Source organism: Taeniopygia guttata, chromosome 6 (assembly GCF_048771995.1).
Source record: "Taeniopygia guttata chromosome 6, bTaeGut7.mat, whole genome shotgun sequence".
NCBI lineage: Eukaryota > Metazoa > Chordata > Aves > Passeriformes > Estrildidae > Taeniopygia > Taeniopygia guttata.
Genome location: NC_133031.1, coordinates 34496413 through 34518216, shown reverse-complemented (window position 1 = coordinate 34518216; position 21804 = coordinate 34496413). Strand labels below are relative to the sequence as shown.

The window sequence follows — 21804 nt, the reverse complement described above, 5'->3', positions numbered from 1 at the left end:
TATGGGGCAAGATGGAAGTTTTAGGGTGGAGGCTGGTTGTTCTTCACGGGTTTGGGTGGGGTTTTGTAATTGGACAGAAAAGTCCACAGTGGAGACTCTGAGTGATTAGTTATTGGGTTAAAAGTCAAAATAATTTAGGTGTACTTTCTTAATTGGGTAGTTTAGCCTTAGAAGACCTTGTAACAAAGAGACAGTTGGCCATTTTACAATTGTTAGTGCAGAGCTCACTGCTGTCAGACAGTAACACAGAGAAGAAATAATAAACTCCTGAGTCTGAACATGAACTATCCTCTCAAGTGCCTTCAATCCCAACCTCCAGAGAAGGAAAAACCAGCCCAAAACCAGCAATCCCTCCATTATTAGTGGTGACAACAACAGCTGCCCAGCAAGCCAAGGGCAGCACTGGATGAGCTTTAAGTTCCCTTCCCACCCTAACCACTTTTGGGTTTTGATTTTCCAGCCTTGTCCTTCCAATGGAACGGCCTTAACGTGTCCCAGGCTGCAGAGGGGTGGCAGGAGGGAGCAGGGGCAGGGAATAAGGGCTGGAATTCTGCCTGCTCACCGTGCTGGGTGAAGAGGTCGCTGTGCACGATCTCGATGAGGCAGTAGAGCTTCTGGATGGTCAGGCGGCTCACGGGCACGTTGAGGATGAACTCGGTGAAGAGCTTGCTGCACACACAGGGAAAGCAAAAAATCCATCAAACCAAAGCAAAAACCCACTGAATCATCCATCAAAAAACCCATTAAAAATCCACGGAAAAACAACTGGAAGCAATCATCCATAAAGAACCCGAGACACGACTTCCTGCTCTTGGATGAGCAAACTCGATTTTCTTGAGAGATTAAAAAAAAAAAAAATCAGAGAATCATTAATAGTTTTCAACAAATTTCTTTAGTTTTTAATGACATTTCTTTTGTCCCCTCCCTTTTATCTCAGTTTTAGACTCTTTGTCTGTGTTTCACTTAATGTTTTAGGTTTCAAGTTTTCCTTGCCTCTGCTTCATGTCAATCAGCACATTCATGATTATGGATGCCAAAATTAACATTGTAAGCTACCAACAAAAAATTAATAATTAGAAAACCCCAGAACTGGACATTTTAGGAAAAGGTACCATCACACTCATCAGCAGAGCTACCACCTAATATTGACAAGACTTTTCAATAATTTTCCATCCCTTCCTAAAATCTTGGGTTCTTTGCTTTTCCTACTGAGACTTATGTTAAGCTCAATTTAAATACTCCCAGTATTTAACTGAAATTTGTATGGGTAATACCACAGAAAAAATGCAATATTTGGGCTAAAACAGACCAAGTCCTGCATTTTCCTTTCTCTTTTCTCAGGAATTTTGCTGTCACATACCAAAATTATTATTTAGTCCAGAAACTCTGCAAATTTGGACTTGTTAAGCTCAGGGAAGTGTAGATGTAAAGCTCTTCACAGTCCCCAGGTAAGCAGAAGGTAAATGCCAGGTTCCTCAGGCCACTGGAATGTTAGACTAAGATTACATTTATTTATTTTATCCCTGCTTTATCTCTTTTCCTCCTTCTGACATATCAAGACCATAAAAATAAAGTCAGACAAAATTTAGAAGGGTTTGTACAGTAAAATGAGATTTAAGATGTTTTTTCAGTTTGTAACAGCACCATAAAAAATAAAATTATATTTTTCTCTTTCAGCTAAAGGTTTGGCTGAAATACTAGTTTTTATTTGGTTTCTTTTTTTAAATATCCTGTTATTATCCTTTTTATTTACTAACAACACTGCCATGTTTATGAGCTACTGAGACATCGATCCAGCAACTGAATCACAGAATTATTTATTATTTTATTATTTACATGAAATTTATACATAAAAGAGTGAAGCATCATGGGCCAGCTTAAGAATTTGATGGCAGCTGCCTGATTAATAACTCTTGTTAACGGTTTGTACTGCAAAGTTTGACAGATATTTGTTAGACATTATTTTTAAAAAACAGGCTCTTTGTGTAACCCTTAAAAATATCTGCAAGGGACAACAAAAAAAAACTGCACTAAAACCAAAGTGATAAAACTTCTCAGGTGATCCATATTTCACTGTCTCAGTATATATTTCTATATTTTTATATATTTTTGTATCTTTATAGATAACATAGATATAGTAGAAACATATATAAATATATAGTGTATCTTTTTATATTTAGATATTCTACATCTTTTATATATTTGTGTGTATATTTCAATATATCTTTATTAATAAAGATTTATATAAAATTAGCAATCCACACTTAATTAACTCTACTCACCTGAGTTCCTTTGGATCAAACACTAATTTCACATCGTTGACAATTGCTGGCAAATATTTAAGTGCTGCACCCTAAAAAAAATGCACCAAAAAACCCAAATTAATGAAATGAATGTGCTTAAAGGTTTGTATTAGTTGCATTAAGCATATTAATTAATGTGCTTAAAGGCTTTTACAATAAAGGTAATGCAAAGACTACAAGAATAGAATCATTCATGAGGAGGTAGCGTTGACTTCACCATTTTCTGTGACACCTGAGCTGAAATTCAGCAAGAATTAAACTTTTAAACTGATTTAAAATAAGACAGAGGCATGAAATGTTCATAAACTGGGGAAACTCAGACCAAAATTAGAGATTTATAAGTTCCTTCCAACACTTTATAGAAACCTTTTGGTTCCTCTAATCCCTTTATCCCCATCTTCCGTTGAGCACTTTGTCATCCTCCTCCTCAGCCATGCTGGAGTTGTTTGGGCTTAATTTTCACTCCACTACTTAAAAATTAAACAGAAAATCTAATTAGCATTTTTTCCCTGCAGTAAATTCTTGGTAGCCACTCATGAAACCCTGGCTCTTCCCAATTCCCCTTGAACTCGCAGCTGCCACTGCACAGCACATGAAAGAGCTCGGAAGATACAAACAGATGTTTAATATTTTAATTGTTTGTAGGGATTTTTACTCATTTTATCTTTTTCTTCGGAACAATTCATAGGTATTACATGCACTGAGCGCCAGACTAGAAAAAAAAAAACAACTCAAAAGTAATTGAAATATAAACCAGAACAGCCAGACTTGTCTGCCTCACCTTGTGTTTTATCGATCAAACCAAATTGTTTGATAACAGGTGCATTTTTGCCTGAAAAGAGGCAAAAGGTTGGATGGGAGATTAGGAAGGAATTGTTTCCATGGAGGGTGGGGAGGGGCTGGGATGGAATTCTGGAATTCCCAGAGCAGCTGTGGCTGCCCCTGGATCCCTGGCAGTGCCCAAGGCCAGGCTGGACATTGGGGCTGGAGCAGCTGGGACAGTTGGAGGTGCCCCTGCCATGGCTGGGGTGGCACTGGGTGAATTTTAAGATCTTTCCAACCTAAACCCCTGTGTCAATCTATAATGTGAGAAATTATTGTAATTTACACCCCCCAGCCTGGACACACATTTCCCAGTTTGTGGTTTCCACAAGTAGAGGAGCCACAGGAGGAGAACAGTCTTGAGGAGAGAACACAAACCCCACTCCTTTCTTTTCCAAGAGCTCCCCTTTCCTGCCACTGTGGTAGCACATTTCCCTCTCTCTCTCAGGATTTTTTATAGAGGTGCACAGAGAGAAATGAAAGAGAAAACAATTTCTATTTCTGCTCCTTGTTTTTCCCATGTGGAATGTGTTTGGAGAATTGTTTACCTGGGGTGATTGCTTGGTTGGATTCTGGTGAGGATTGTTTGAGCCTGGTGGCCAATCCAACCCACCTGGGGCTGGGCTCTCAGAGAGGGTCACCAGGTGAGTTAGAGATATAGTTAGAAACAGCAGGTTTGTAGTTTTAGTATCTCCTTTATATAGTATATTAAAGTATTTTAGCATAGTTACAATAAAAAAATCATTCAGCCTTCTGAATTGAGTCAGAAATCCTCATTTCTTCTCATGGGGTTCACCTACATCTACAATATGCCACAACCCCTATCACTCCACACCCAGCCCCAGAGCTCTCAAAAGAAACCAAGCAATGCTTTGGTGACACCCAAGGAGAACCTCAAGAAGCCACCAAGGCTGAGACCCCTCTCCAAAGGGAACCCCCACCCTGTCCCTGGGCTGGATGCAGATTCCAGAGCAGCCAATTTTCAGTCACAATCCACTGAAGCTGTCAAGCTGGACCACCAAACATCCCACATCTGCTGGAAGGACTCCTGAGCTGGGGACTGGGGAATTCTGCCCAGGGAGCTGTGGTAGATGAGGGCTCTAATGACCAGTTAGGAACCACAGGCAGCAACGGGGGGGTTTATTTGCTGATCATTCACATGCACAGAGCAATAAATGTTTAGTAACACATCTTAAAAGAGAGCTTGCATTTTATATCTTGAATTAAAATTGCACACCAAGTGTAAAAATTAACACTTCAATGTCTCTCATGAACTACTGTGGGGTAAAACAATTTACAACAGCCATTTACAGCTTGGAGCTGCAACAATTAGCAGTAACTGAGGGTCTACTTTATGGACAAACCAATTAAAGTTTAATTCTGGAGATTTAAAGAACACTGTGGAAGTATATTTTCCAATTTCCCATCTCAGCTGGCTCGATAATGTGACAAGATGATCAGACTATGAGGCTGTACAGCCCCATGATTAAAAATGTATTTGTCCAAGCCAAAGGGCTACTAAAATAATTTTTATTGGTATTAAATCATGTAGAAGTGCAGCTCTTGCTGTAGATCTTGCTCTGTTCAAGCTGCAGCTGAAGTGGATTTTCTGTGAGCAGTAGCTCCATTGCAATGCTGGTTATTCCCAGGATACTGCAATGCATAAATGAGGTACATAAAATTCAGCAAATAAAAAAAAGCCCTGCTCTTGTCTTTCCATATAACATCAGGGAAAAACAAATAAGCATCTGGTTTGGAGGGTGAGGGACATTTCTCCCATTTAAATAAATTAAATTAATTACTTTTCACTCTTGATCAGCCTGGACAAAGATTCCAACTCCTCATTTCCACAAGAAGCACACAGCAAACTAAGCCCAAAATCTCAATATTCCATGGTTACACAGGGATGACTTAACCACTTGAAAATTCCAACACTAAATTCCAGCATTAAAATCCAGTAGTGAGGAACCTCAATGTTCACTCCAACAGTTTCTTGCAGTAATTTCCCTGTGATCACACGAGAAGCACACCCAAAGCTGGCAAGATCAGTCTCACACACACACTCAGTAATTACACACAGTTTCAAGCTGGGCTGCAATAAAAACCTGACTGCCCGAAGGGGCTTCTCTCTTTGTGCAAAACCAGTGACAAATTATTCCCACCCTTATCAAGTCACAAAATCAGTCATTTCCAGCACTACAAAGCACACAAATAAAGCAGCAAAGGGGAAGGATGAAAAGGAGTGAAAGCAGCAATGAGCCAGTGTGTGTGTGGCATGAATAATGGATATATTCTCCAGAGCTGAATTTCCTGGTACACTCACTGCTCTGTTGGCTGTGGGCTGTTATTGGGATTTTATTTTTTTTGCCTGTGATTCACATGGCTCAGCATGACATCAGCAAGGCCATGGCAGCCTGCAGCCAACTCAGAGATGTTGTGGCTCATCCTCTACATCCCAACGACACAAACACAAATTAATTTCCCCTTCATGAACACCACAGCTGTGTGTAAAAGGAATTATTCTACAGAAAGTATGGGAAGAACCATGAGCTGACACTTCCTCCGAGGAGGAGCTGCCAACAGAAGCCAGGGAGCTGCTCAGTGCCTCAAGGATATCTTTAAAAACTGTGAAAAAGGCAATTAACTGGGCCAAGAAACACAACTCGCTAAGTGAAAATAATCAGGGCCAGAGAAGTCAAAGCTTTGCCTTAAATGGAAGAAATTAAGGAATAATTGATGGGCACAGCTCTCTGCACAGCCAATGCAGGGGATGGCAATTCCCAGGATTTATCCTTCCACAGACTAATTGCAGCTCATTCCCTAAATCATCCCAACCTGCTCTCTGTCTGGAGCAGGACCCTTTGCAACCTTTCAGATAAATTTATTGATGGGCTCCCAATGACTTCACAGCTAATTATGCTCTCCTAAACCTCTCCACAGCTGGCAGCCAAATCATGTTGGTGTGGAAGGAACAAATTGCACTCAAAAAGATCATTTGAGTGCAAAAACCCCTCAGATCTGGAAAAAAAAAACCAGAATAAGTAAGATCAGGAGCAATGGAATTGTTCTTTCCAACAGTGGTCCCTCTGAATATCAATTATTTTAACAGCTAATTGTGTTCTCCTGAACTTGTCCAGAGCTGGTGGGGAAACCACATTTGTGTGGAAGGAACAAACTCAGTGCTGGTATCAAAAGATCATCTGAGGGGAAAAAAAAATCCTTCAAAAAGGCCAGAATAAATAAGATTAGGAGCAATAGAATTGTTATTGCCAACAATAACAATTGTTAGCAGCCCCTGTGCACATCAATGAAGAGTTCCCTGCATTGCCCACACACCTCTTTTCTCACTGATAGCTCATTTCCAGACATTTTTTGGTTTGATGAACCAAAAATGAGTAAAGAATGGGATCTACCAAGAGGGAAATTAGCTCACTGCCCAGATCTAAAAGTTCAAAGAGTTTTTATGACTAAAATTTTATCTGAATTATTTATCCTGATTCTCTGAAAGTTTATTTTTCTGTAGTTTTTTGCTGAGTGGGGAAAACCAAACTTCACTTTGACACTTGAATATTTAAATAAGAGTAAGCTTCATTTATTTATTGGGACAGAAAGTGGCCTAACTGCTAAAACTGCCAGGAGGAGCTGCTTTCCAAGGAAATTTCTGGAGTTTTTAATTTCTTCACAAAAGGATGAGAGGACAAGTAAAAGCCTCTTCTTTGTGTCATCAGGCAAATAAAAGCACATTAAAATAAGACAGGGCAACTTTGCTAAGTACCTTAAAGTATTTCTGATATAATTTTGGGTAACAGAAAAATGAGTTTTACTCATTTACTTTTGTAACACAGTTGAGAATATGGTGAGATCTCTCAATTAATACAAAAGTGAAATCACTCTGTGATAATTACAGTAGGTCACTGGTGAGTGAAAAGCAAGCAGGACAGAAAAAGAATCTTTTAACAATGGAAAATTATCCCATTATTAGGTTTATAAATTGAATGACAAAAAAAAAGGTCACAAAAGCTTCTCTGCAGTATCTTAAGTTTGTCATTAGATTGACCAAATGACATTTGCAAAGTATTAAACAAAATGTATTCTGAGCAGAACACCACATCTTTTTCCTGGGGTTTAAGTTCAGCTCTTTGTAATCCAAAAAAGAAAAAAAAAAATCCTTAATTTAAAACTGTCATTTTCCAAATCCATTTGATTCCATCAGCATGCCTGGCCTCCAAATTAAGCAGAAAAACTCTGTATTAAATACATGATATTCTTCTGAACTCTTTTGTTTGACAAAGCAATAAATTTGTTTCATTCAACTCCATTTGAGAACATTATTTTAATGTTAATTTTCATCCTTTGTGACATCCTTTCCACCCCAGCATTATCTTGGGTGCCATTCCATTAAACTCATCCAAACCAAATGAAGCCCAGTCAGCAGCTGGATCAAACAATATCCAGGAACACCTAAACTCAATATTTGAGATTTGCCCCAGCCTAGAGCAGTTATTCAGCCCACAAACTAAACCAGTTTGTATCCCAGTTGCAAAGCAGCACCTCTGGCACTAAATTCAGTGTAAAACAGCCCAACTTCAGGCCAAAAACCAGCCCAACTTCATTTTGGGCCCAAATTTGGGCTCAAATCCAGCCCAAAGCACAATCACAAATAAATATCTTCTGGAGATACTTCCCACATGGGTTCTAAGAGACACAGAAACCCCAGTCCACAGCTGCATTTTGTTACTCAGCTCATCTGAAGTGCTGTTTATCCAAAATTCCACCTGCTGGAAAAGCCCTGCAGTTTAACACAGTTTCTTGTTTTCTTCTCATGCACCTCATATTGCCCTGCCTTCATTTAAATATTTTTCTGTGGCTTTAGCAATAAATGCTGAATATTGAAGTACACAGTGGAAACTGAGAAATGTGTTAGAAGTGAGCAGAATTCTTAAGAACCCACAGGCACGGGAGAATTCACATTAAAAAATGATCTCATCTTCCACCCCAGCTCTCTGTGGCCACACACAGGATGATTTTATAGACACAAAGTGCTCACACCTCCTTAATTCAGATAATTCAGAGCTCCCAGCCATCCTAAACAAAATCAGAACAGCAAATATCAGAGAGGACCTGATGATTTTTTATTTTCGTTAACGTTGGGATTGAAAGAGTCTGAGGTCTGAGATGATATTTTGTGTTTAGACTTAGATGTTTTTTATTTATATGACAGTTTTACAAGTCATGAGTTCTACAGCATTCTATTAACAAGCTACAAAATGTCTATTTTTCTCTATAAGAAAGATAGAGAAAGTCACAACCAATAGACCTTTCTCTATAAGGTCTTTTAAGGTTAAACTATCTAATTAAGAAATGACACCTAAATTATTTTTACTTTTAACCCAATAACTAATCCCTTGTGTCCTGCAATGCAGACTTTTCGGTTTAATTATAAAATACCACCCAAACAGGTGGAGAAGAAGGTGGAGAAGAAGGTGGAGAAGAAGGTGGAGAAGAAGGTGGAGAAGAAGGCCGAGAACCAGGCCGAGAACCAGTTTTTTTTTGGTTTTTTAAAATTTTGTTTGGGGATAGGCTAAATGTAATTAAAATTTTAATGGTTTTCTATTTTGTATGAAATTTTGAATTGTAATATGATTTATGTTTTTGTTAATAAGGTTTTATGAGATTAATTTTGATTTTTTTTTTTTTTGGTATAAAACTTTATCATTTTTATACCAAGTTTATGATTTTTTGTGGGTGAAATAGAAGATGTTAGGTGTAGGTTAGAATTTTTGTGTCATTTATGTTCGCTGAGAAGTGTCCAGCTCCCCCCACTGCAGGAGGAGCTTCTGTGCCTCCCAGGAGATGCAGGAATCCCTGACTAAGGAATATCTGCATTTTAATCCACACTTGGACCATCACTCCCAGTCTCCAGCTGAGCTCATGCTTCAGCAGGAGAAGGTTGAGGAAATAATTATCATGCACCAATTAGCAGAAAAGAGGAATAAACCCAGGAAGGCTCAGCACACTTGTAACCATTAAAAATGCATGCAGACACCAAATGCTGCTCACCTTATTGCTGCAGGTTTTACCCTCAAAGTGATACTTGGAAAACAAAGTGGAACCCAAAGTGGAACCTCCCCTTCCCATTGCTGCAGCCACTGCCACTCAGCATGAGAGGAGAATTTTTGTTATTGAGGGAACTACCACAGCTCAAATCACTGCCTGGATTTCCTTCTCCAGCTTGGACAACCTTAAAAAACTGCAAAAGGCAGCCCTGAAATGTCTGTCTCTATTGCAGACAATACTGAAACACCAAGAAAAAGCCCTAAACTTTTATTTGATTAACTAAAAACCCCCAACTTCTGCATTGTTTTGAACATTGTAATTTTTAGCAGTTCCCAAATTCAAACCCACATGACTGATTATAACCTGGGGTGAAAGTGGGTTTTAGTCGTTCTTGCTCTTCAACATTTTAATTCCAACACATTTGAGTGTATAAAAGGCAAAAGAAATGAGGTGTAAGCAGCAGTAGAGTGCTAATAAAGCTCTGCTCAAACCACATTCCAAGATCATATGGAATTTTACCTATTACAGAAATCCATAGCTGAAGTACTACCAGACAATTTTAAAATAACCTTTTAATGTTTTATATGTGTATATGTATAAAAACCCTGTAAATTCACCCCTACCCAAGAGTTTTCGAATGTCCATAATCCTAAAACAGGTACAAATTCCAAGCCTCTTTTTGTGCTCTAGAACCTTAAATCCTTGTACAATTCTGAGAGTTTTCTTCTGAGGAAACTTTCCCCCCCCCTCATGCATGCACCCAATGCCTTGAAAAAATCAAATTTAAAAAAAAAAAGGAAAAAAAGAAGCATTTTAAATGCAAAGTATTAAACAACTGAAGACCTACAGTCAACAGCTCATCAGATTCCACAAGGACATAAATATTTGAATAGATAAAGAGGAATTCTTGCTAAGAACACAAGACTGAAGTCTTTCATTCTGCGTCAGCTTGAAGGCTACTCCCCCAGCAGATAGGAAAAAAAAATCCAGTATATCCAGCCCAAGAAGCTGGAAACATCTCTGAGAAAGTTTCCAGTGGCAGTTCTGCTCCATGGTGATAAACTGTAAAGGAAAATTCCAGTTTTTGCAAGGAGAAATGGGAGCAGTGGGATGTGTGAAGGATGCATCTGTCTTCTTTAATGTAAAGCACCTTAATTTTCTGTGTCGGTCTTTGCAACTTCTTATCTCTCTCCAAACACACTAATCTTGTCTACACTTATTTAGCTTCCCCAATATTTATAAAAATCAGTGAAAAAAAGCCTAAAACTGCTACACGGCAAGATCTGCTGATCTTCCTGCACAACACAGGGATTTGGGATTTATCTGTTTAACATCAATGGTTGCCCACAAAACTTCAGCAAAGTTTCCAACAGCACCACAATTCCAGACTGGTTTGGGTTGGGAGGGACTCGAAGATCTTTTTCCAAACCTGACAGCAGTGTTCCCCCATTTCTGCCCTGATTTTTAAAAGTGTTAAGTTTTCTTTTATAGCTCTTTTGAAAGTTTTAAAGTTCTCATAAAATTTCTTTAACCTTCTGACAATGTTTACATATTTGAGAGTCACAGAGTTCCCACACAATTTCATGTATAAATAGAACAGTTTACATATTTATCTGTGAATGAAGAGAAATGATTGATTGCTCTTTAGACCAGTGTGGTTGGAGAGGTGATAATTCCATCCTCCAATCCACAGTCACTTTTAGAATTCTATAAATACCAGATGTTTGAATAAAACTGAGGTTTTTTTGCTTTTAAACTTACCAAGCTTCTGTGCACTCATTTAGTCTCCAACAGCAACACCCCATCTGCCCACCCCTCAGCTCAGGAGGTGCAGCTGATGCTCCTCTCCACCACCAGAGATGGAGATGCTGAATGAGGCCTTTAATGTCACCCCCCAGTGCCACTGGCACCTCCTGCAGCTCTGCCAGGCAGGATGCACAGAACCCACACTAATTCTCTCCAAAAACCCCACATTTATCCACCCATTCAATAGTTTTGTTCTCAGACAAAAGCACACTTTTCTGCCTGGTGCTCACACTGGATACCTGAACATCATAAAAGCAATTTCACAAGCTGCAAAAAACGCCAATAGTAGCAATGATGTGTTCCAAGAGCTCAGTAATTAGAGTCCAGAGGAGATGAAAGCAATAAATAATGAATGAAAGCTTGTCAAGGCTTCTGCAAGGCATCCTAAAGCACACTGAGCCCCACCCTGGCTCATCCCTCAGAGCTCCATCTGCCACCCTACAAACACAGCCAGGAGCTGTGCTCTCCCCAAGCCTGCAGAGCCCTGAACCTCAGCCACTGCTGCTGGGATCCCTCCAGTCCTTGCCAGGCAGTTCTCCTTCCTCCATCTCAGGTGAACACAACCAAATCAATTTTTAGCTTTTTTTTTCCCCCATTTTTTCCCCCCTGCAAGGTATAAATTGTGAAAGAAAAAAATCTCATGTCCATCTGCCTTCCTGCAGCAGGTCCTGCAAGGGAGTCTCACAAAAAAAAAAAAAAAATCACATTCCACTCCCATAATCTGCAAACTCCCTGCCTGTAAAACCCCAGAGGGCACACTCTGAGCCACAGCCTCTACCTGCCCATTTCCATTCAGGACAGATGCTGTGGCAATGAAATGAAAATACAGCTTTCCTGAAAAGAGTAATATCCCTACTTTGTTATGAGATGATCCAGTCTTGACATCTCTGCCTATAATATTCCTCCTCAGCTGCTTTATCCCCACTATCTCTTTTTGCTGTGTGCTCAGCACAGCATCAGGAGCCCCAGAGCTCAGATACAAAGGACTGGGGGCTTTGACTCGGGACTTTTCCAGCTCCAGGAACTTCTCCCACTGGCACAGGGATTTCCCACTGTCTGTCTTTGCAACCACCTGAGCAGGAAGAGTCCAGCTGTCCCCAAATCCTACTCCAAATCTCAGCCCCTTGATCATCTCTCAGCTGGGCTGGGTCAGGGGTTTCACCTTTTTTATAAACTCTGGATGGAAGCACGAGGAGAAGTTCAAGGTGCAGCTTATCAAACACACACATTTAGGGCAGTCTCTGTAGTTTTCCACGATGAAAAAGATCCACTAACTTCTGTACCCAGCCTCCTCTGGATATTAAAATCTACCAGTCCTGTAATTCAGAGCTTTTGCTCTTTGATATCAGCACCATTTGAGGGCACAGACCCCTGTCCCACCTGCATGAGCCAATGCTCCCAAAGGCAGATGCTGTTTTTAAAAGGGACACAAAAAAAGGTCTTTGGGATGAAAGGTGGAGCTTCCAGTCTCTCTCACTACTGATTTTCATTTTTAAAATACATCCTAGGGCTTAAGATCCTATATTGAAGTCCCTGAACAGCCTCAGATATAAAGAAATACATTAAAATATGAGGATCTCCACTGTCAGGAGCATCTTAAGTATAGTGTCTTAAAAAGACCTTAACTTTCAGGTTATACAAGTTAAAAAAGCCAAATACCACTGAACCCAAATTAAGTTCTTTTTAAATAAAAGTAAGGGTTTTTAAGCAATTAAAGGCTGGACTCAATGATCTTACATGTGTCTTCCAACTTAAATAATTCTGGAATTCTATACATTTACTTGTTCAAAGAAACTTCTTTACACATTCACAAACCCTTCAGCAGAAGCACCAAGAATTAACCTTGATTGAAGTGAAGCCAGCTTTTAAGCACAAATAAGCAAATACTTCACTGCCTTATTGTGGTTGAGGATGCAGAACTGGAGCTCTGGAAAGCACAAACCTTCACTATGACAGTCTGGTCAGAGTTGCTGCTCATCATCTCATTGATGGACTTAAAGAGCTGCAGCAGAGACTCCCTGAAGTCTGCTTCGCCTTTGTTTTCATACAGCCTGGAAAAGAATTGGGTTTCATCAGCACAAACCACAATGGAAATACTGTTTTAAAAGATCTGGTGGGTCTTTTAACAATCAGAACAATCAGATGATAGATGGGAGATTTTTTTGTCTTGCATTTTCTCAAGAATTTCTACAACTTTCTTCACTGAATCAAGAGCTTTCTTCCAAAAAAAAAAAAGAAAAACCAAAAAAAACCCAAAACTCAGGACAAGACAGACTGGCCAGGCTGGGCCAGCAGGAAGAAGAGATTTTAATGTGAAGCTGTCTCTGTGAAATGCCACATGCAGCAGCACTGCTGCAGTCCCTGGTGGATCCCTGAGCAGTGCCCCAGTTCCCTGTGCCCAGGACAGCCTCTCCACCCTGCAGATGTCTGCCAGGACCCTTGTGCTGATGAAGGCAGAAAGCAGCCAGACAACTTGCCAGCAATCATTAAAATCTACCAGTGGCCTAAGGTGAGTGACCTTCAACTCTGGGAAAGAAACAAAGAAGGAACCCATCGACCCTCTTTTTGCTAAACAGATATTTTTTTTTCTGTGGGAAGGAAGCACCGAGGTTAAATCGTGTTTCAGCACTAATTCCAGGCTCAGTTTGCCATGGGGTCAGCACAGCTGACACAGAGCAATGACTCAGCCCCAGCTCAGCTGCAGGAACAAGGTCCCTGTGCCTTCAGGCAGATTCCTCACAGTGAGGTGCCCACTGGGATCCCCCTCTCTCTCTCTCAGATGCTCTCAGGGGGTAAAAAACTGCACAGAGGCACCTGAGCAACACCAGAGGCCAGGCCTGCCCACCCTCTCAGCCAGGAATTCCTTCCCAATATCCCATCTATAAAGCTACAACAAGATGGATCACATACTGCAGCTGGCAATGGGCTTTCCTTGGGATAAACACGGAGCTCAGGGTGTTCCTGCTGCTTTACACTGAAGTTAATGTGTATCACTTTTAGTGTTGTGCTCATAAACCTTTGGAAGACTCAGATATGAAAAAGTTTATTTTAACCTGGGCACAGTGGAAATAAATACTACAGAAAAAAAAACCACAAACCACTTAATTGTGTTATTTTGCTGTGCACACTTCTATTCCCCTTTCAGGCTAAAACTGGGGGTTGTGCAGGATAAAAGACTTGTTAAGTCCCCATTTCCATAATGGATTTCAGTGTCCCCCTGAACAGATTAGAGAGGTGAAACTTATACCAACAGAAAGAGTAACTGAACTTGACAGCCCAATAAATCAAAGTGCTTCAGACAAAAAGCTCTGCCTTTCAAAAAGGAAGTTATAATAAACAAGTTAGTCACAAATGTGTTCCTACTGTCAGTTAATAACATCTATTTATTTAATATACCTGATACAGCACAAAATCTCTGCAGCTGTGAGAAATCAAGGTTTACACCAGGTTGGTCCTTCCAGCACTGCCTGGAGGATTTTAAGACTGTAGTGAATACACCACAGGCACTGGGATCATTACTGAGGAAATCAGAGGTTTCTCTAAAGGTCACTTGTAAGATTTTGCCTTTATCAACCTTTGCTGTAGTGAACAAACAGATGTGCTACCATGCTTTGAAAGTGGATGAACTTCCATGGATTTATCCAGAACTCAACTGCTAAAATGCTCCATCCATCCATGGAGCCCACCACCCCTTCCTGAAGTTAAAAATATGCCACGTTTTGGAGTATAAAAGCTTCAGCTTGCTGCTTGTGATTCCTCAGAGGAGCAGCAGCAATCCTGCATTTTAGTCACTCCAAATCACAGCCCCCAGGCAGGGCTTCAGTCCTGCAGCAGAAAATAATCACAGGCTCCTTTTGCATTCAGTAATTTTGCTGATTAATCCCTTGGCATGGAGGGTTGGGTCTCACTGAATTTGTGCTTCCCACAAGGAAATCCCACAGCCAGTCCTGGAGGGTCAGACTGTCTGTAAATCCAATCTGCAGCCAGAGGGAATTTTATTTTTTTGGTTTTCAAGTGATTTGTAGGCCCTGCTACAGCCTCAGTGACATCCAGTATTTTATGAATCTTGCAGCAAGGCTCCTATAGAAATAAATTCCAAGCCTTAAATTAAAGAAAAGTGTGGTGGAGATGGTAACTGAAGAGCTCTACATAAATCCCTTGCAATGAGGCTGTTCCCACTGCTAACAAGCAGTAAAAGGACTCAATCTAAGTGAAGATCCCATCAGCTTGGTTTATAACTTCTGTAACATCTTGTGTATAAAACACAATACAGCAACAGAAGTTTCCCCAAACAGTGCCAAGCTTTAATTGTTCAGAGACCTAAACAATTCTGATTTTACCAATTCACTACTCCTGAAAATACAGATCTCTGCTAAAGAGGGAAAACCCTTCCCCTGAAATAACTTCTCACAGCTTCAAGCATGTGTAGAATAGTGCAACACTAAGCAATTTTAACTGCTGGACTGTAAAATGTTGGCAGTTTTGGGGCATTATTGGCAATACTCACTGGTTGAACAATATCCTGGACCGGACAATGAACTTGAAGATGTATTCCAGGGCTTTCATGGCTTTGAAGAGTTGATCAGTGATCCCACACTTCTCAGCATTGTCCACGTATGTTTTTAAAACCTTGGTCAGTTTTCTGTTTAAATATAAAAAAAAAACCACACACAAGTTACAAGTATTCTCACAGAATTTCCATTTTGAAGGGTTTAAAGAACAATTATGTGCCCACAGAGCTACAAAGTTAATTATGCAACTAATAAACGCATTACGGTTTTGTTTTGCTGATAAGTGGCTGGAATTTATTCTTAAGCAAAAAAAGAAAAACCACAGACCATAACCTCATTTAACACACAAATAATGAAATTAATTTCAGTAAGGCTGATTTTCTGCTGGATGTTCAGATGGATATTCAGATTAAGGCTCTGAGAAAAATGCACCAACTAATAATAGTAATAAATAAACAAATTATAAATAAGAATAAAAATTATAAGTATTTAAAATTATAATAAATAATTATAAAAATAATTAAATACAAGCATGCTGTTAGAATTAATACAAACTATGAGTTCCTTCATTCAGCACAGCTTCCCCTTTACAAAGCTGTCCCATGGATTTTGGGCTGAAATTTGTAAAATTTATTCCTCAAAGTACACACCAGCAGCTAGAAACTCTCTTCTTCCCCATTTTAAAGCCTATCAAACTCGAAAGTGAAACAATTTTCAAAAATAATCCCATTTCAGCTCCCTCCCTTCCAATGAATATAAATCAGGGCTTTAATGCAACCACGAGCAATTCCATTTTAAATCATCCCAGCTCCAGTGCATGATCCAACATCCCCACTCCAAGTAAACAAGCTCCACATTATTCCCCACTAACAGAAAACAACAGCGAGCTCACAGAGATCCTGCTGCCTGGGGATTTGTTGGAGCAGGAACAAACTGCCTGAGAATTCCAAGTGAGCACTTAATATTGCCAAGGCCACCTCTCTTTGCTGAAGGTTGGGCTGGATGATCTTGGAGCTCTTTGCCACGCTGGATGTTGCATGAATAAAAGGCAGGGAGAGGGCAGGGGTCTGTCACACCCATGGGGACACCTCAAGCCACAATTCAGCCTTTCCCTGTCTCTACCTTCCCTTGAGGGAGGGAAGGATGCTCTCCATGCCATGAGAGGACCAACCTCAGCTCCTCCTGAGAGGTCCAGGATGCTCCACCTGGAGCTGCAACAGCAACTTAGTGATCAAAATATCAGCCTTGAGACTGCAGGCTCAAAAGAATTAAAGGACCAGGGAAAGGTTCTTCCCCAGAGGGTGCTGGCACTGCCCAGGCTCCCCAGGGAATGGGCACGAGGCTGCCAGAGCTCCAGGAGGTTTGGACAGCACCGCCAGGGATGCACAGGGTGGGATTTTGGGGGGTGTGTGCAGGGCCAGGAGCTGGACTCAGTGATCCCTGTGGGTCCTTCCAGCTCAGGATTCTTCACCATTTTAAATCAATTTTTTCAAACTTTTTCAGGTCCCTTAACAGAGACTCAGCACCAGCAAAGGGCACCCCAGGTCTCCTGGTTTGGGTTTGCCTTCCTCCCCCCAGCACTGCAAAGATTTTCACTGGATATTCTTCCTCCACTGTAACACAGCAGCCAAGATTCCATCTGTCACAAACTACTTAAGACAACAAAAATAATGGGCTTTTTTTTTTTGTCTTTCACTGCTTCTTCCTCACATTGACAGTAATGTGGATAATCAGGGTACACTGTCGTTTAATGCACAAAAAAAACAGTATTTGAAGCATCTTAAATGGACATTATTTCCTTCCAATATGAGTGAGAATTGCTTCTGTTTTCCTTACAAAACAACTCCTGAAATTGTCAAATCACCCCCCTTCTTCATTACAGCACTATCAAAACTCCCTGCACAGGACTGAAAGTGGTACCAATTTATTTCAAGAAAGAAACAAAGACTACCCCCCAGTCTTCTTCAAGACCCTCCCACGCTCACGGGCACATTCCTAATTAAGATATATAAACAAGTAATTAAATAACATTACCTGGAGAAATTCTCAGAGTCACACGAGGAAAAATAAATTTTCTGACTTACGTGTAGGCCAAGGTAGCACTGAAATGCTTCTTGATGTAGGTCTCCAAGACAGGGTTGAAATGCTGGAATTTTCTGTCAGCAATCAGCCCAATGATAAATACCTGAAAAAAACAGCATAATTAGTGTGTTAGTCTCAAAAAAAAATCTTTAATTTTTGTCCATTCCCCTTTCTTCTCAGAGAAGAAACATTACTGACATTAAAATTTCTGTTCTGCTCCTGTCCTAAATTCTGCTGGTAATCCATTAAAAGTGACTGGATTTCAGTGCTTCCTTATTTCCTGGGATGATGACATGATATAATCCAACTCCCTCTGGATCTGAACCTTTAAATATAGCTTTTAAATGACATAATAACTCTCAGCTCAGATCTTTTCCATTAATAAACTTGATTCTATCATTAATTCCCCATTTTTAGGTACATTTCAGACCCTCCCCACTGCAAACTCACCAAAGCATCAAACACCAAAGTGTCAAAGGTCTCACTCTCCGAGTTCTCCATCATGATATTAAAAAGGGCATCCAGTGTATCTTGAAGAAACTACAAAGAAACAACACAGCTTTCATCATGTTTTCAAAGGCAAATTAAATTGAGGTTCCACACAGGTTTCTACAAGTATTTTTACTAAAGTAAAGGCATTTTAAGTTAGCCAAAAAATGACAAATCCAACACTTTTCTTTTCAGCAGATTATTTTTAGTGAAGTTGATTATCTATACACAGGTTATCACTCCAACAGAAAAAATGAAGTCAGAAATCACACTTGGCACACCTGGACAAGGACTTTCACCTGTGACAATGCTCCAACAACAAGAATTTCCAAACTGCAGCTTCACCACACGGTCACCATGCATTGCTGAAAATTTGGGTGTTTCAGAGCACAAACCACACAAGCAACTGAGTCTCATGCCAAGGGGAAGTGGGAGCTGAGCCCTGGGAGGCACTCAGGACATCCCTGCTCAGGGCTGCAGCACAGCCCCACATCCCAGCTGGGGTCACACATGCAGGCATGGGACCAGAGCACCCCACTGCTGCCCCAAACCTACACAGCGAGGGCTTCACTCCCCTGGCTGGGCACCCCATCTGTGCAACACGACAGGAAAAGCAGATTAGTGCCAGGGGCTTCCCAGTAAAGCACAAGGACAAAAGGTCCCTAATTCCAGGAGTTCTTCCCAGAGGCAGCCAGGAATCCATGCAGTGCCAGAGATACTCATCACTTCTGCTGCAATGGGATTGTGTCTGAGCAGCTCCTTCCTCCAGCTGGCACAGACACACAGGGGCTCCTCCAGGGCACAGCCAGGCTGCAGCACAGCTCAGTTTGGGTTGAGAAAGAAGGGGTTAAATGTGGATGGTTCCAGCACATCTGTCTCAAATCATCCCAGGATGGTTTGGGTTGGAAGGGACCTTAAATCCCATCCAGTGCCACCCCCTGGGACACCTTCCACTGTCCCAGGCTGATCCAAGCCCCAGTGTCCAGCCTGGCCTTGGGCACTGCCAGGGATCCAGGGGCAGCCACAGCTGCTCTGGGCACCTGTGCCAGGGCCTGCCCACCCTCACAGCGAAGTAAAATGCAAAAATAAAAAAGATTCTGCCTTGTAGATGAGACAGAAGGAAGACTATCTCAACAAGCAGAAGGGAATTGATCCTGGGGTTCCAGCTCCAAGAGGCATCCCCCATCCTGTGAGAGGGATGGAAAACTATCCTGCCTCCCACCTTCCTCCTTTAAAAATGTTCAGCTGTTCAGTGACTCTCCTGGCCAAGCCTGATCCACCTGATCTTCTCAACCTACAGTCAAATGTCAGGAGTTAACCCCCATGCACAGCTGAATGTCAAACTCCTTAAACCAACTGAACACAGACTCACAGTCCGTGCTGCTGAGGATGAAAAAACACAAAAGCCCAAGTTCTTGTAGCTGATCTTAGCCCTGGGGAAGAGCCAGCTCATCATTTCACCACGGGGGCAAAAGGAAAAATCACCTTCTCACAGCCTTACTCATCCCATTAAAGAAGATGTGCAAATAAAGCACATTAAAGGCTGGACTTGATGTTCTAGAGGTTGAACTCTGTGATCTCAGAGGTCTTTTCCAACCTAAATGGTTCTGTAATTCTAAATGATTCTGTGGCTGCTGCCAGCTGGCAGGGAGGGAAGTGCAAAGCACAGATTTGAGCCTTGACAGGAGAAGTTTCTCTCTTGGTCTGAAGAGAAGTTGCACTCTTGGGTCCCACACACTGAGTCCCCTGGAAGCCAAAGGATGGTTGGGAGGCTGATCAAGCCTTGATTTCACATTCAGGCACCTCAGCCTGACTTTCATGAGCAGAGTTCAAGTCTGAAATCTGTTCAGTGGGACTTGGTGTAGCAGCAGGAGGAGCACAGCAGAGATGCTGCTGCTGTGTGAAGGGGCAGGCATTTCTCAGGTGGCATGAATAATTCCTACACTATTAGTTTACATTCTCATACTGCACAGACTCTGCACAAATGGAGCCAGAGCCTCTGGGGAAGGGAGATAACATTTACAGCTTCCACACGCTCTGGAAACAGGCACAGAATGGGGATCTGAGCTCATCTCCACTCAAATAAATGATCACCAGTAGACCCAGGCCTTTTACTGGGAGTTTTTAAAACAGGCAATGGCTTAACAGAAAATAGGAATGTGTTTTATCACATCAATACTTTTTTCTAAAGATATCCAGGCTGCACTGGGTATTGTAGTTAAAAACATGAAGGGCAAAGAAAGCTGGAGGAACAGAAAGGAACAGTTACAAACCAGATCCTGCAATGGAGCAGCTCCCACAAAGATGGAACACTGCTGCAACAGATGGAGAATGTAAGCACTGGACCTCAAAAAAAAGGATAAAAATGGTGGTGGGAGCAATATTAAACACTCCTCTAAGCACTGGCCCTCTAAAAGAAGGATAAAACCAGTGGTGGGAGCAATATTAAACACTCCCTCTTCTGCCCTCTGCCTGACTCCAGCTGTGCTGACATCCCTGGGAGCAGGAGAAGGGAATCTCATTGGGACCTGAGCGTGTGCCAGCTGGAGAACTCACTCCAAAACTGCTTTTACTCCAAGCCCATTTGTGGTGCATCCTGAGGAAATCCCTGATCCCCACCCAGCAGGAAGGTGCCACACACCCTGGGATGTCACATTTGGAGAGGAGGGAGAGCTCCAAGGAAGAGCCATGGCAGTGCTCAGCAGGAGCAGTACCACGGGCAGGATTCTGCTCTCAAATGATCCAGGACAAAACCACAGCAAGCAGAACCTTCCTCAAACACAGATCTGTGGGACCCCACTTTCCCCACCCTCCAACGAGGACAAAATCAGCATTCCCAGCTGCTTTAAGTTACTTCAAACTGAGGCTTCATTATGCTTCTATTAAACAACTAAAAATCCCCTGAAGTAAGGAAAGAACTCTCCAGGGTCACCTGTCCCCAAGTGTATCTTTTGACACTCTTTTAGATTTGATTTATTACAACACCTTCCATACAGTCCCAGCCTCCTCTTTTGCACAGCTAAATCTGTCTTTATGTAGCTCCCTGCAATCACTCAGTGGCCTTGGCAAATGTAAATAACTTGGCTCAGCCAAATGTTTCCAGAAGTATTTTTTAAAAGAAAACAACAGCAGCACACCCTAAGATTGCATTCCACATCCACAGATCAAAAATACATTTAACATCACCATGTAAGACTTCCAAGATGGTCTAATCTTCCAAAGAAACACACCTTTTCTTCATGTGTCTGTATATAAAAATTCACCAAAGTGCTAGGAAAAAAACAACCCAGCTTTCAGAAATGTGCATTTGATGTGTGTTTTATCAGCTCTCAAACATCTGAAATGTTCCTGGAGGGCAGGGAGAGGAGCATCAGCATCCTGAAGTTTGCGGTTCCTGGTTGCAGTTTAATGTGCTAATGAGTGCAGTGAGGTTGAGGGGGAAAGTGTGGGGAGCCAAAAAAAGGCACCTCAAAATCTGGGATTTTTACAGACTTTAACTCATTACCTTGACCACTTCACCACCATCAACTTTCATCAGCTGCTTCAAGTTCTGGTGCAACAGGCTCGTGTTGGATCTCCACTTCAGCAGTCCCAAGAGATCAACTAGGAGTAAAAAAAACCAACAATTATCTCCTGCAGGCTCTCTCCCTTTCCTCACTCTCCATCACCATATGCAGGACAAAGTTTTATTTCCATAATTCAGCCTTTTTCCCTGCACAACAATGTATTTCTGG

At 41.4% G+C, this 21804-nt stretch overlaps 1 protein-coding gene across 3 annotated transcripts in view; it reads right to left on the bottom strand.

Moving 5' to 3' along the window:
• Window positions 1-21804, bottom strand: part of DOCK1 (dedicator of cytokinesis 1) — a 262398-nt gene that overhangs the window by 187073 nt on the left and 53521 nt on the right. For all 3 annotated transcript variants that reach the window (XM_030276610.4, XM_030276611.4, XM_041717195.2), the window contains exons 19-25: window positions 21576-21673; window positions 18032-18121; window positions 17584-17684; window positions 15496-15630; window positions 12931-13039; window positions 2283-2353; window positions 563-669 (exon numbers count right to left, since the gene is read on the bottom strand). In XM_030276610.4, coding sequence (XP_030132470.2) covers window positions 563-669; window positions 2283-2353; window positions 12931-13039; window positions 15496-15630; window positions 17584-17684; window positions 18032-18121; window positions 21576-21673 — 711 coding nt within the window. The remainder of the gene's footprint in view (window positions 1-562; window positions 670-2282; window positions 2354-12930; window positions 13040-15495; window positions 15631-17583; window positions 17685-18031; window positions 18122-21575; window positions 21674-21804) is intronic.